Genomic DNA, 16226 nt, shown 5'->3' on the forward strand with positions numbered 1-16226 from the left:
TGCGTCCCTTTGATCCACAGCCTTTTGTTCTCCGTTTGCAGTGCATACAATAAAGTATACATAATCACTGACAACTGGAAGTGAGTCACATGACCAAATGAGTCCTATTTTTTGTTACATCATCATCTAAACAGGCGAACTCGTATGCAACGAGCATAAAATGTTTTTTTTTCCAGCTTGATCAGCCCTAGTAAGAACTCGTCGACTGTATACTTCGCTGGGTGGATGATCTTTTCGCTGCGAGAGGAAGATCTGTACGTAGTTAATGATTTTAATATTTTGGTGGGTCAGCGGATTTCTCTTTTCACATTAAGTTATTGAATTAATTTCGAAAACGGTTGAAGGAAAACCTTGTTAATTAGAGAAACCATTTCTCTTGATGGATATTGGGTAGTCTTAAAAATTGTTCAAAAATTTTGTGAGAATTACAAGAATGTCCACCTCTTTATTTACATTTTATTTGTCCTCCTACATAGTTTAACTGAACAAACATTTTTTTCTTTTGCAGCCAACAAGTCAGCCAGTAATATACAGTATAGTCAATATTGAAGAGCACTTGGAAATAACTCTAGCTTCAAAAAGGCCAGAAAACTTTTATGTGCCATCTCAAGATATTCTTACATTGTTGAGTGATAAACTGCCTCTCATACGAGAATCCATTCAAGATAAGGAAATAGTTATTGGTTTCAATCCGTGTGAAATATCGCCATGCCAAAATAAAGGGTCTTGCAGCAGCTTTTTGGAAATGAAAGATATCCTATCCATCGTTGATTCTTCTACTCTAATTTTTACCTCGCCATATGTTGCTCGCCAGTTTTCGTGCCAATGTCCTCGAGGATTTTCTGGTTCTGTATGCCAGTATCAACAAGATCCTTGTTTGCCAAATCCTTGCTTATCTGGCGGCACTTGCCATCAAGATGGGATTACTTTTCGCTGCACATGCACCCCACAATATCAAGGAGAAAAATGTGATACTCCACGTAAGGAATCTTGTTCTAGTGCCCCTTGTAGAAACGGCGGTACTTGTCAAGAAGCACCAAATGGTGGCTTTTTCTGCCTGTGTCGTCCTGGTTTTAAAGGTCTGGTTTGTGAACAGACTGCGGATGCTTGTCGACCCAATCGATGTCTGAATGGAGGTACATGCGTTAGCGAGAATCTAGGTACGTATGATCCTGTTGCTTAACAATAAATTTACCGGTTGTTGTATAAATATTGTAGCTAATTTAGTCTAATGTTTACGTTCTTCCTGTTTGATGGCACATATTTTCTATGCAGACAACTTTGGTTATGACTTACTTTATAATTCAAGGAAGCAATTCGGTCATTATTACGAAAAATATTACCTTATATTTAAAGCTCTTCCTAAGTTCTTAAATGAGACATCTTTGTCATAAAAATGATAGTTATGTTTTAATTTAAAAAAGGTAATTAAATTAATCTACTAAATAAATAAAAAAATGAAGCCTATAAATATTGGCAACATGTTTGATTTATCAGGTTGAACGATGGACTGCTTAAATATTCCTCAGTTATATAAAAAAATATTTTAGCTATTTTATTCCTTTCTATTCAGAAATACGTAAAACTATTTTATACAATTGTATACTGAGAAAGAGTGCAATGGAAATTAACTGCATTTTTAAAAATCTGCTATATATAACGTTAATGTACTGCTAGAGGGCATATTTTGTATTAGGAAAATTTATGTCCACGCCCCCCAAACAATGCCGACTTTAAAAAAGTTATTAAATGACAGTAGTAGTAGAGTAGTTTGTATATGAATATGTAAGAGAAAATTATTATTTGAAAATTGTTTTAAACTGGTTAATCTCTTCTAAAATGTGTAAAAATTAATCTTTTTGAAGTGCGTTGCCACACAATTATTAGTTATCATACACACGTAACTTACATAACGATAAAAGTGAAAGAAAAGTCTTTTATGCTATACTAATTCAATCGAAACTTTCATTAAAACTTTTTTTTTTACTTCCTTTATTAGAGGGTCAGTTAGTTTCTTTAAATACGGCAAAGCTGTCTGTCTAAGAGGAAGAATGCCTTCGTGGAAGGGAATTGTCCCGTATTCACATTACACATGGGGGGAACCACGAAAACCAACCATGTAGCCATCCCGTTCGTCTGGGATCGAAACCGAGACAGGCCGAACTACCAGTATTCAGCGGTCTTAACCGCTGGGCCGCTGATGGGGCTCTATCCTTTTATTGAGATTTAATTTCGCAAGAATCTTCTACTTCTCAGGTCTGCTGTCATCAATTTAAGAAGCAGTCTGCTACCTCACAAGCAGTCTGCTACCTCACTTTCTTTTATCGCCAAGTATAATGCTATGAATATGGCAAATATACGCTCATATTTAGCGTAATGAGCCAGCCTACCTCCTGCGCCAGTTCAGCTGTATATTGCCTGCTTCAGTAATGTTATAGAGAATTATACTTAAGTCATTTTCAGGCAAGCAAAAATTATCCTTTTTTCTTTCCCATAACTCTATAATTTTCTATTTTCTATATATCTATTCTCTTTTTGTTCCCACAACTCTAAATTTCTATTATTGCAGAAACAACACGCACATAACTATGTTTTACTTTCCATAAAATTATCAAATGACGATTAATAATTTTTAATTTATTTCATTTTTTTAAATAATAAACCTGTGTACGTGTGTGTTTAAATTAATCTGTGAAATGTTTCTTACACGTTATTTATTGCAAACAAATTATAAGGTAATTAGAGGTAATACATGTTTATGAATTCTATAACTGCAAGCTCTAGGTTTAAAAAGTGTATAAAGATTTTTCATGCTAGATGTTAAGTAGTTAATGAGTGTGGAAGACTTTGATTTTGCAGAGTAATTTAGGTTTCTCGAAGAAAGAAACATGAAAAATATGCAAAGCCCTCGCCGGAATTGGAACGCTGGACCTTCTGACTGCTAGTTGGACATGCTTCCATTTATACCCCGAAGGCACGTAGTAAGAGAGGAGACAATATCTTTCATTCTTTCCCACTTAGAGAGTGAGTGGGGAGGAGCGTCAAATAATGGTGGTGATGGTGACGTTGTAGTTCACCGCATTTTGGTTCGGGCGCCATTGTAGAGTCATTAGGTTTTTTGAAACAGAAAACACAAAAAATACACAGTGCCCTCGCAAGAACTCAAATTCCGAACCTCTCGATTGCTAGTCGGACGGGCTTTCATTTATACCATGAAGGTAAGGGACGGAGAAAATACCTTACATATTAACTTCTTTGCACTGGTATCTGATAAATTACTACTTTTGACGGTCAAGAAATTATATTTCATAATTTATTACTGCAAAATTATCATGTACGATCAAACATAGGGGGAAAAATATTATTATCAGAAAATGTGCATAATACTGTAACTTCAGTTCATAATTTTTTTTTTAAGTGCACTTTAACAAAAGCTTATGGAAATTTTTACGTTATTGAAGAAGCAACGGATCATGTATCTCTGAGAAATGCGAGTAATAATAAGCTGGTAAAAGTAAAAAAAGGACTTAGCTTGACTTCTAGGTCTTGAGGACCAATCAATAATCTGTAATATGAGAAGTTAATAAAACAAAAACAAAAAATCGAAGTTTATTAATAGAAATAAAAGTTGATTATTGATCTGTAATTAATTAAACACATTAATAATAATATATATTTTTACGAATTTGATATTCACTCTAATGAAATTTTAAAATATTACATTTTTATTACATGCTTAACAAAATATGAATAGGAGTTTATATTGTTTTCAAGCATACGGATGTTATTTATTTTAAATTAAATAAAAAAATTTGCACATTATGAATTGTGAAAGCATTTATCCAGATTTGTGCATAACTGGAAAATTAATTTTTGTCAGGAAAACTGCCAATTATTCGAAAACTTATCACATAATACTTCCTTTTTCGTATGTGCCATTAGTTAAGAGCGTGAACTTTTGTTAAGATATGTTAGAAATATGATATATAATAATAAATTAATAGTGTATGTAATATTAACTTATGTGTTAGAAAATAATAATAAATTAATAATGTATGTAAATTAATTGTAAATGAATTACGTTTCAGGTTACCACTGTGTTTGTACATCAAGTTACTTCGGTAGACATTGCGAGAAATCATCATACGGATTTCTACCGTATTCCTACATGGCATTCAATCCACTTCAGCCAACTACGAATGATATTTCTGTTATCTTCTCTACCAATAATCCCAATGCTCTTCTGGTCTACAATTTCGGAGCTCAAAGCGGAGGTCGATCTGATTTTTTAGCTCTAGAAATAATCAACTCGACGCCTACGTTATCATTTGGAGGCTCCAGGACGGCTATTACCAGGATATCGGCCAATATTGTTGTCTCAGATGGAAAGTGGCATAAGGTTACGATTATCCGTAACGGAAAGGTAAATGAAATGTTTGTGCATTTGAAAGCTGCTTTATCCATTTGACATAAAATAGTCCCATAAATGATGCAGTGGTCCTGTCATGAGAGGGAAGGGATGTCTGATAATTATTTTGCGTATTGCAATGGTCGTGCACTGAAAATATTAAACATGAATATTAAATAAGATAGTATTCAGAATAGTGTGAACAATGACTTAATGGATATGTTAAAGAGATCGTGGAAACTTTACAAAATTATGTAGTCAAATCCAAGGAAATTGTGGTTTTGCTTATAATAATTTTTAAATACTTAACATTTTAACACTGCTTTTACACTAAAAGGTATGTCTCAAATACAATTGTCAATTATTCAATGGTGAATATTAATCCTATAGAAATCAGTTAATACTGTTATCAATCAACCACACTAAATCTATTAGTTTTTGAGTTGAGTTCTGACACAGCTTAGAAACTGAGAAGAGGAAAGGAAGTTTAATGAGGAAAATAAAACTCGTTAGCAAATGTAAATGATCTTACAAATTTTGCTTTCAATTCTATTATTATGCGATACGAAACATAAACATGGTGATGAAGTATATGAAATTGGATGTCAATTTTCCTTAAAAAATATGCACTACATGAATTTTCATGTAGTAGTTTAATCTTGTTAGAATTAATAGTTATAGTTCCTAAAATTTCAGATTTAACAGTTGAAGGAAGGTAAATAATCTATTTTTACGCTATATTTGGCCCTGTAATAGTTAAATGAGAGAAATGACTGATAATTTCCTCTTGGGTATGATACATGATGGAACGAGTGTTTTCATGGTCTGTTCCGTTGTGTGTACAAGCGTAGTTATAGTAAAGTTCATAAGTTCTCAAGCATTTTTTAAGTGGGGACTACATTTATAAATCAGAATGTCCTGCGGACCAACTCAAAAGCAAATTTTAGAATACGTTACTACCAGTTTTCTTATATTTTTAAGATACAGGTAATTAAAATTCATTTAATTTTATATTAAGTAATAAAGTTAATATTAGAGAATTTATATTCGCTTTTAACAATTCAGTACAAGTTTAGGTAATTTTTATCTTATTGACTAAAATATTAAATAAATGTTGGTGCTTACATAATTGAGATAGATGAGCCTGACGATTCTTGCACAGCTGTCCCGTGCGTGGATGTACGCTGGTTAAGGCTAAGTCGGAGATTGGCACATACATCATCAAGTCGATATTGGTACTTTGTCCTTATCTGAGTTGGTGATAAAAACCCTTTTTCGCTCCAAACTGCATTATAATTTTTGAACCACCATTATACAGTTCACTATATTCCGTTTTCATTGGTAATGAGGTACGGAAATTAGCCATACTTTCTGCTTAGAATTTCATTTTAAGTCCGGTGTTATTCGGTAATTCAGTTAACTGTTTGTTCTCTTTCATTCAGTGACATAATTTGTTATTTTCACTATCACGAACACTTGAAAATTCGCAATATTTACCATTTCGAAAATAAGTTACAAATTGTGACCTCTGAGTTTCGAGATGTGAATGTATATATCATTGCACAATTCTTTTCCAAAAAGGATATCATTTTATATTCAAAAGATTTTAAGATTGGAAATAGTGAAAAATTTCTCTGTTTTACACAACTAGCTCAGAAACATCGTTTTCTCTCAAACCGCGTTAATTTCTCATGCGCATTAATAACAATCGAAGAATTACCTTGCACACAGAGATTTGGAAGGAAAATGATAGACAGTTGTCACGTGTAATTTCTAGAATCTGAGATTTTTAGTTACAATGTAGTTGGATTTTGGATTATTCAGTTATGGCAAAGCACACGAGGGCTATCTGCCTAAGGGGAGGGATGCCTTTCGTGGAGGACTTTCTAAGGGAAACTGGCTCGTATACACGTTACACATGGGGAAAACCACGAAAACGCCCATGCAGCCAGCCCGTTCGCGGGATTCGAACCTCAGACCGAACTACCAGTGTTCAGCGTCTTTACCGCTCGGCCGCTGGTGGGCCTACAATGTAGTTAATTTGAATCGTAATTTTTTTTAATAATCTGGGAGGACCATAAGGCCAAGCTTCGAGGAGTACAAACTGAAAAACAATGGTGTAGCGCATAGTTTCTTCTTGATCCAGATGCTTTGGTGTAATCAGTTACATATCTAGACACCAATTCTTAGATACACTGGCATCATAAGACCAGTTCTTCCAGAGCAAGTAGCCCTTGAGAATTTTGCTGTAATTAATTACCTACGCACCAACTGGAAATCTGATTTGGGTCAAAATATTTTTGAAGGTCATAATGATAGGGAACTGCTTTTAAACATCGACTTGATAAGTTAACTGTAAATTAAAAATCAATTTATTTGACTTAAGAAGAATTAAAATGGGATGCGCAATTTCATCAAAAAATAATTGTTCTATCACTTGTGAATATCTTAGCAAAGTATGACGAACTAAATAAAGATTCATTAGGTTAATTAGTTGAAAAATGATTTTGTTTGTGTATTGGATTTTATTATATATAAATATAAAACTGATTTCTTAATATGATAATAGAGCCTCTTTTGTATTAATGGAAAAATCATTTTCTGAAGTTCGACTCTGATTGCGAATTATAACAATCATTACAATTCGCAATTCGGGTTGAATTTCATAAATGATTTATAATCGAAGTAAAAATTGCTATACTTCATCATATTAACAAATTTCCTCAATGTATATTCGTTTAAATACTAATTATTGGCTTCATTTTGTTTCCATCCAGGTTGCTTCAGTTTCTGTAGTGAATTGTAATGACAATGGTGATACATGTGAAGAATGTTTACTAGGGAATTCGACATGCTCAAAATCTGCCACGGGTCATACTGGGTGAGTTAATATTTGATATTTAGTATGCAATGCTGTAAATGTGCTAATTGTTACGCAATTAATAATGCTTTTAATGATATTATATAGCATAAAATAATGTCTTAAATTACTGCTCAGCGATTATTAATTATTCATGATGTTTGTATTTATTTATATTTAGAACTTTGAACTTCAACGGCAATTTGCTGTTTGTTGGAGGAGTTGCCACAGTTGATCCTCTTCTAGAGCGTCCTGGTCAGGTGTCATCAAATGACTTTGTTGGTTGCTTACGAGGATTATCTGTAAATGGACGGCAAATTGATATGAGCTCTCCTCTAAAATCAGCTTTTGTAAGCTCAACATGTAGTAGAAAGGAAGGTCCATGTTCTGCATCTACCTGCGGTGACGGTGCAACTTGTATCGATAATTGGTTTTCTACATCATGTCTTTGCGATTTTAAGATGTTAGCGGCATCGTGTACAGAAGGTAAGGGTGTATTTTTTTTTTAAGTCAAGTCATATTTATATCAAATTTGATGCACTACTTGGTAGCAATATTTAAAATGTTATTATACTGTGTTTGAATTTAAGAATATTTTTATCGTGTTGAGATTTCATTCTGGGAGAGAACTCCTCACACTGTGTAGATTTCAAGATAAGATTTGATTAACGATAATTATTAGTTTAGATCTTAATTAATTTATTAGTGCAATAAGTTTAATGTTACTGAAAGCATTTTAATTGCATAATACTGTTTACTTTTTATTTAAAATTAATTTTTCCCTAGGCTATTTTAAATATGCGTACAATGTTTCTTTTGATAAACATATATTAACCAAAGGTGAATGCATTAAGTCGACGCCGTGTCGCTATATCAAAAGACAGATATGCGTTGGTCTACCGCGGTCAGATCCTCGCCGCTGTCAAATCAGAGTTCAGGTTCTTTCCAGTGATGAATGGAGGCTTAGTTTAAATAATAATTGTTAACGTACTCATACCTGTAGAAAATCTGAAAAATGCAACTTTCAATATAGTGTTTATTAAAGATTCACTTTTCACGACGGTAGTTATCTGGTTTGAGGAGGAATCATGATAAATGAGGACACCAATCTACACACAGGGTAGGTCAAAAAAATGTATACAGACTTTAACAGATGATATCTGCGTACTGGTATCGATGTTGAATTGAATTATCTTTACAATGTGCGATGTAATGTTTGCTTAACACATTTGGTACTCTCATGACCGTAATATGGAGCATATGAGAGAGAATCAAAATGGCCTTGGGGGACCTTAAATGGCACTGCATAGCACACGACTGCTAACGGCCACCAACTGGACACTATGAGCGCACTGGTACTGTATATGTAGAAAAGTTCAGGAAGATTGTATTAAACCTAACCTAACTTAATCTATGATAGGTATAATTATATTAACTTACAGTTAAGTTCGGTACTACACACTATAAAGAGTTTTGTTTAGTTATTCTTACATGTTTTTCTGGTTGACCCTGTTTTTACAAGAGTTTCTTTAACTAGAATGAGGTCTAACATTTTCAAATAAGTTTTTTAGAAGTCTGTAGTCCCCGAATTTATCCTAATGGATGATAATTCTTGAATTCATCAATCCTTTCTGGTAGGTTAATAACTTGAAAGTAAAGATATAGTTTGACTTCATTGGCTAGCATACACACTGTAACTTAATCCAAAGGAACATGACTGTCATGTTTTAGGATAGTAAATAGCAGTTCGCAAGCCTTTGCCTCCTATCTCATATTTGCGCTTCAAGAAAGGATTCTTTTTTTGTTAAAATCTAAGACGTATTCTTTCGATGTTAACTCATATAAAATAAGTGTAATAATATTATGATATTCTGTGCTCAACAATGTAAACTTTAAAAATAAAAAAATATGTTGAGATATTAAATGATTTTATCAAACTTCATATTTAATATTGCCCAACATATAAATAAATCATCGTTTGATAATTGTTAATTAAAATTTCATTTATGCAAAATTTTCCCGAATCAGTTTAATTATTTAAAAACCACATTGTGTAAGCTTAAGCATTATTAAATATACTTATTAAAGATACTTTTATATGTACTTGTACAAAATTTATTTCGAATATTGTTAATATTTACAGTACCCACCGCTTAATAAACTCCGCCGCTTATTACGTTCGAATTTCCAGGAACGAAACCAAATACTATTGCTATTTTTATTTAAATACTTCTTAGACTGTAAAATTCCTGCATACATTCTTATACTATCTTTTATGGTTTTATATCTTTTTATCAACCTCCATACAAAGTGCAATAGTGAGCAAAAGATATTCTGAAATATTTTTTTTTACCTTCTCTACAGCTAAGAAACCTTACAGCATCGGAAATGGAGCTTTTATTGAGTTGATACCACAAGAGAAACATCGAAGAACATTGTTGCTGGCTGACAGGATGAAGGATTCTGCACCGAAAACATTGTCATTCTTATTTAGATCATTTTCTCAGAATGGTGTCATCATGCATTCTGGAACAGACGATGAACGCACATTATTACAAGTAAATTTTACCGCTTATTACATTGTCCTCTGATGTAAAACAGCAATAGATAACTACACTTGATTTATTTCTTCATTGCTATTAAAATATTCCTTTGAAAAAATTAGCACATAATCAAACTTGCATTTACATACTTTTAGCAGTTACATATAATCTTTGTTTTACCAAATACTTTTCTATGCTTTTCGTTTTTATAAGGGAAACTGATGTTTAATTGTTTGTATATTTTTATTTGTCTTTTAATGGCTAATTTCTTCGACTAATATACATCAAAATGTTATAAAATCCCTCTTTGATAAGTTATCTAGTCCATGATATACTATAATGTTATGTGTAATTATAAGGGGACATTTTTTTTTCTCACGAGTTTAATCCTACTCAGTGAATTTTCTATGTTTCAGTGTATGAAATTTTTCCCATAGGAAAATAATCTATGAAGTTAAACTTTCTTTGAGTCGTGACTATCACAAAAATACATGTCTAACTATCGCAGAAAAGGAAGTATTTTGTTTCATGTTTCTTTTCCTATGCATGATATTTTTAAAGAGATTACAATTTTTCAGGAGAAATTTTCTCTCGGATATCATATGTGGTTGATTTTCTTGCTAACTGAACTTTGCAATTACTAGCGTACTAAATAGTAATTTAAAAATTTGATCACTTCCATAAAATGCAATTGAAAATAATGCATAGGTATGATAACTATGAATGTAAATTCAAGTTTTCATAATTTTTGGAATAAGATGAGAATTTTATGATTAACTATTAAATTTTACTGCTTCATTTGTTTAGCGATTAAAACACTTATATGTTAAAATTAACTTCAAAATATTCAGTTTTTCTTGAAAGTATACTTAATTTTCACTGACTTCTAATTTCATTTCTCCATGTGTCAAAATTTGCATAATTATTAAGTAGCACATAATATTTTCTGTGACTGATATGATAATTTGTACTTTTGTAGCTGATCAAAGGCAAATTGGTGTACACTTCAAAAATCAAGTCATTAGAAGAAGTGATTGAAGAATTAGAATTGCCTCGTTTGAACGATGGTCATTGGCATAAGTTAAGCCTTGCATACCATCCAGGAAAGTATCCACAAGTGAATATAAGCATAGATAATGCATGGCAAGTTGTTAACTCCAAACAGATACTCCATGATTTTCTGGATCCTTATTTATCTTCCATAGCCATCGGAGGACAGTGGGAACACTTGAGTGGTGATGGACAATATAATGGTATAGTAATTTCTCTCTAATTTGTTAAGCCTCAATTTTTAAGCTTATATATAAAATTAAAATATATACTAGTTTTAAATTTTAGTTATATATGTGATTTACAAAAGCTACAAATTAAACTGAGTCGAAAATGTTAGATTATATTGATATTATTATAAAATTTTTCTGTGCATTGTTAAAGAATAAGAGCAATTTTAGGCTCATAAATTACAAACAAATAGATAAATAATCAGAATAAAAGAAACAGCTCCTTCAGAAAGAAGTGGGGAGCAGTAAATCACTGTACTGAGTGTGTTTCAATTAAAAATGTTTTAGCAATTTAGTTTTTAAGTTACTAACAATTTTTTTTTCTTCCAGATATTTCTGGTTGTATAAAGATGGTTGCTGTCAATAATGAAATTCAATTGCAGAATTCAACTGGTTACTTTCAGCTTTATCTCCACGGTAATTCACATTCATTGTGCCAAAGTGAAGCCATTGGAATTGATAATGCAACAACGGATCCTCTTAGCATTGGTGTTATTCTTGTTATTGTTTTCTTCATTATTTTGCTCATCGTTATCCTTATCAGTTTCCTAGTCTTTAGGAGACGTAAGTTAAAGAGAGACAAAAGTTCTGGGCAGGTCAAACAAAATGGGAATGCTTTTCTTACAAGTGCTACTGGCGATCCTCATAGAGTACATCAGTGTGGTGGTTATACAGAAACTTCTGGTGGTGATGATGTGATAAGAAATCATATGCCACAAGATCTTGTGCCTAAGAAGCTAAAAGATCGTGATCCTCACACTGATTGTCCGCAAAGACCGGATATCATAGAAAGAGAAATTCATAATAAACCATCTCCTGCACTACGAATGGAGGATCCACCTCCACATAGTCAAGACAAAGCTCAGAATAATTTTGTTATGCAAAACCCTGCTGATTTAGAGCCACCAGAACATTATGACTTAGAAAATGCTAGCAGCATAGCTCCGTCAGATATTGATATTGTGTATCATTACAAAGGCTTCCGTGATGGTAACATTCACAAATATAAGCCCAATCCTCAAGTTCCTAGTTATCATAAACATAATCATAGGCATAGTCCTCACCAATTTCAATCAAACCCAGTTCGAGAGAGTCCTCGAAATATACTGCATCAGCCACACAATCCTTTGACACAGAGAGAAAGTCCGTCATCTATCAAAATGCAAAACACACCACTGGCGCGGCTAAGTCCATCAAGTGAGCTTTCTCAGCAAACGCCGAGAATATTAACTTTGCAAGATATCAGCGGAAAACCATTGCAGAAAGCCTTGCTTGCTACAGCACAAGGAGTAGGTTCCAAGCAATTTCAGAATCCTATGACGAACTCAGATCGTAGCTTAAACAGTCCTGTTAGTAACCTTAGTCATAGTACAAGTAGTATGCAGTCTGGCCCTCAGAACGTCAGCAAACTGAAAGCGAGGGATAATAGTATAACTCTGGGCCTTACTACAGAAGAGATAGAAAGGTTAAATGCAAGACCAAGGAATTTAAGCCTTGTTAGTACATTAGATGCTGTTTCGTCATCAAGTGATGATAATGCCGAAAAGCATAAGTTGGCAGAACTTTTAGAATCAAACACTGAACTTTTAGAAGCTCAAGATTCATCTACAGATGAAAGTGGTAATGACTCTTTTACTTGTTCCGAATTCGAGTACGATAATTATGATAAAGTACACCGAGAGTTTGGTCCTCGTAATATGATCTTCTCAAAACTTGCTGAAGAAGATAACGAGAATGATGAAGATTATGCCAAAAACTATGACGGATTTGATTCTTTTAGGGGATCTTTTAGCACATTAGTGGCTTCAGACGATGAATCATCGAATCCACCACCATACAAGCCGACTAATGGTTCTATGTTAGGTTGGGACTGTTTATTAAATTGGGGACCAAATTTCGAAAATTTAGTAGGCGTTTTCAAAGACATTGAACAACTTCCAGATAATGTAAATTCATCTGGTCCAGGACATTCACAGACTGATGAAGATTATGTGTAAATACGGATTTCATTCAGTAGTCATTTTGTACAGAACATTTGATTTCTTACATCTAGTGTGTTTTTTCTAATGACTTCTTATTCATCATTTACTATTGACCAAGAAAAATGGCTTTTATTAAAGTTAAAATAAGTTTATTAATGAATTGTTGAAGCTTCAAAAGAAACATGAATATTTTGATAACATTTACAGATTGAATATTTATACCACGATTTACTGTATTTCAGACTTATGCAATAATTATATAGTTCTAAGTGCCTTCATTAACAAATTTTGAATTAATAATTATACAAATATACGAATTTTTAAAAGTTAATATGCCTTAATGGTATTTTTTGTTCATCTGTGTTGTTCACTTTTAATATCAACATTTTCTAAAATTAACATCATTTGATTTTAATTTTAATTTTTAACAATTACATTTAAAATAAGTTATTTATATTTAAAGTCAAGCTTTATTTAGAAATTGTAAGTGGCTTATTTGAACTTTGAAATTTTAACATTTGAATTCATAATGTGTTTTGATTTTCATGAAGTGTAATTTGCATTTTTTTTATTCTAAAGTAATCATGAAAGAATTTATATTTTCACTATGTTAACTGTTGGATTTGTAACTGAACAACACATTATATGAACAAATTTACTTACAATTTCTGATTTAATGTGTAGAAATCTCATTACCAGTGCAGCATTAGTTACCAAATTTAAACAATAACATTGGTATGATGTTTTCTTTTTGTGTTGTTTCCTAATGTTTGTTCTCAGCAGTTTTGATACCTCATGTTTGAAAGCTAGTCAGTTGGCATCACTTCTGCTTTATATCATTGTCACTGTCCTCCTTAGAAAAACTCAGCTAATTGTACAGCTTTTGTTGAAAATGAAGACATTATATGGGTGCCATGATTTTACACATATCTGCTTGTTTCACATTTATGCATGATTAATCAAACATTTTTCTGAAAAAAATGTCTTTAAAACATTCCTATGGGAAAAAATGAATTTCTGTAGTGCTCATAACTTGTATTTTGTGAACATTTATGTTCATTGGATGAATGGAAATGCTAATTTATGTTTTTAAATACCATTGCTGAAAGTCAATAAATATTAATATGGTAGTTTGATGCTGCTTAATCAAAATCAATTTAGGTAATATATATTACTGTCTGTTTCCATAGTAATTTATGTGAACTTTAAAAATTTACATAGTAGATTACTATAGACATATTTTGGCATTCTCTTTCATACAATAAAATTCTTTTAGTAGTATTTATAAGATTGAATCCTCCAAATGTTAAAAAATTTCAGTTATATTTTGCATAGGTATTACAGATTTTAATATAAAGAACTGGTACCAGTTTTTCTATATTCTTATGTAACATAATAATTTATTTTTGAAAGGATTATCTTATACATGTTCTGATGGCAATTTCATTCAGTATTACTTTTAACAATTAATTTTCTTTCTCAACCAGCATTATGGTAGAATGGCTTTTAATATGATTTCTGAGACAAATTTTTTTTTTGTTCCTGAAACTTCTAAGTCATCTCATATTTTAGCCTTACTCATGAAATACAATGATGTGATTCAAACTGCAGATCTTAAATTTTTAACCATACTTTCCATTTCATAAAAATATCACTTTTAAATGTTGAAATTTTCTTGTACATTGTTTTTACGATGTTAAATGTGCCATCTGTGTTTATATAATGCAGCATTTTTTGCTGCTCATTTGTAGTAATAAAATGTTACAGAACTTTGTTTATTTTTGTGTTTTATTGTTTATTTTATAGAACTTTGTCTTTCATTTAAGTGCTCTTTTTGGCAGTAAAACGTAATCTGTTTTCCACCTCCAGTAAGACTTTAAAAAATTTTCATTATTTAAAGAGACATATTCATGAATTTCCAAAAATATTATCATTCCTTTTTATATGATAAGCATCTAATTTCACATATCAAAATAAAGAAATGATATGCCATGCTGTGATTTTTTGGGAGAGTTTTAAATGAGACAGCTTTGCTAATCAACACAGCATAAGATTTTAGATTTATCTTTCAAAGTCTTACAGTATATTTATTACTTATCAGCATAACAAAGTAACCTATTTAAATACAATATACATATAAGTACATGCTAACGACAGCGAGATGAGTAATAGAATTTCAGGTATTTGAGAAGTATATATCGCGGGTAATGCATACATGGAAGTGATCAAAATACTATTACACACATTTCATTAGTTTCATAGTTAAAAAGGAACACCTTCATACCTGAAAACTTGATTTTTAATTCCAAGGAAATTGTAAAACTATTAGGTGATTGACTGTACAAAATTCTAATGATAATGTGAATTGAATTCAAATGAAGAAATAAGTTTTGCACGTGAACGAAATATATATTTAACTGAGATCGTAACACGTATGAATGTATAAATACTACTGTTTGTAGAGCACCAACTCATGAAGTAATTTTTTGTAAAAAACTGATCTGCAGAATCAGAAAAGAGTATGTTAAGGATAAAAATACATTTCAAGTGTCATAGATAATTTCTTTTATGCTGTACTTGATTCATTATTAAAATATCTATAAATGTCATCTCAAAAATAAAAGCTTAAGAAACTTCATTATTAATTCAAGTAATAATTACCCCTTGTATTATGCAGTTCTGCTATATAATGCTGTATATCAGTAGTGGCTAGCTGTTCTCATGCGGGTCGCTAGCATCTCGTGGCTCCTTTCCTTTAGCCGGTGGCAAGTTAAAAAAAAATTCCTTTTCTTACTATTACTAACTGATTGTGGACCTTCTTTCTTCAGATTCTTCTTTACTTCCCATTTGGTGCTTTCTTCTGGTAGTGTGGAGTATTCAATTTGCATATAATGCCCAGACGGGAAATGCCCGTGTAAGGATCTAATGACTTATAGATGAGAACTGATTTTCTTAAAATATTTTGCATCATATGATCTAAAACAGAGGTACCCAACCTTTTAGCTTCCCTGAGCCACTCTGGAAGAAGACGAGATATTATTTCTAATACCAGTGGCAGCTCGTGACCTCCAAAATAAGTGAATCACACAATTGTATATAGGTTTCAGTAAAAGATTTTGGTTTGCTTAGGTTTGACCACTCAAAGAAATAGAA

At 32.0% G+C, this 16226-nt stretch overlaps 1 protein-coding gene across 1 annotated transcript in view; it reads left to right on the top strand.

Moving 5' to 3' along the window:
• Window positions 1-14847, top strand: part of ft (cadherin-related tumor suppressor fat) — a 375079-nt gene extending 360232 nt beyond the window's left edge. The window contains exons 11-17 of the mRNA XM_085808891.1: window positions 509-1160; window positions 4089-4423; window positions 7186-7289; window positions 7450-7754; window positions 9633-9826; window positions 10791-11064; window positions 11422-14847. Coding sequence (XP_085665017.1) covers window positions 509-1160; window positions 4089-4423; window positions 7186-7289; window positions 7450-7754; window positions 9633-9826; window positions 10791-11064; window positions 11422-13088 — 3531 coding nt within the window. The 3' untranslated portion in view covers window positions 13089-14847. The remainder of the gene's footprint in view (window positions 1-508; window positions 1161-4088; window positions 4424-7185; window positions 7290-7449; window positions 7755-9632; window positions 9827-10790; window positions 11065-11421) is intronic.
• The last annotated feature ends 1379 nt before the right edge of the window (window positions 14848-16226 follow it).

The sequence above is a fragment of the Stegodyphus dumicola genome, chromosome X2, assembly GCF_044657685.1.
Source record: "Stegodyphus dumicola isolate Sdum_Otavi_A_Nest chromosome X2, ASM4465768v1".
Classification (NCBI taxonomy): Eukaryota; Metazoa; Arthropoda; class Arachnida; order Araneae; family Eresidae; genus Stegodyphus; species Stegodyphus dumicola.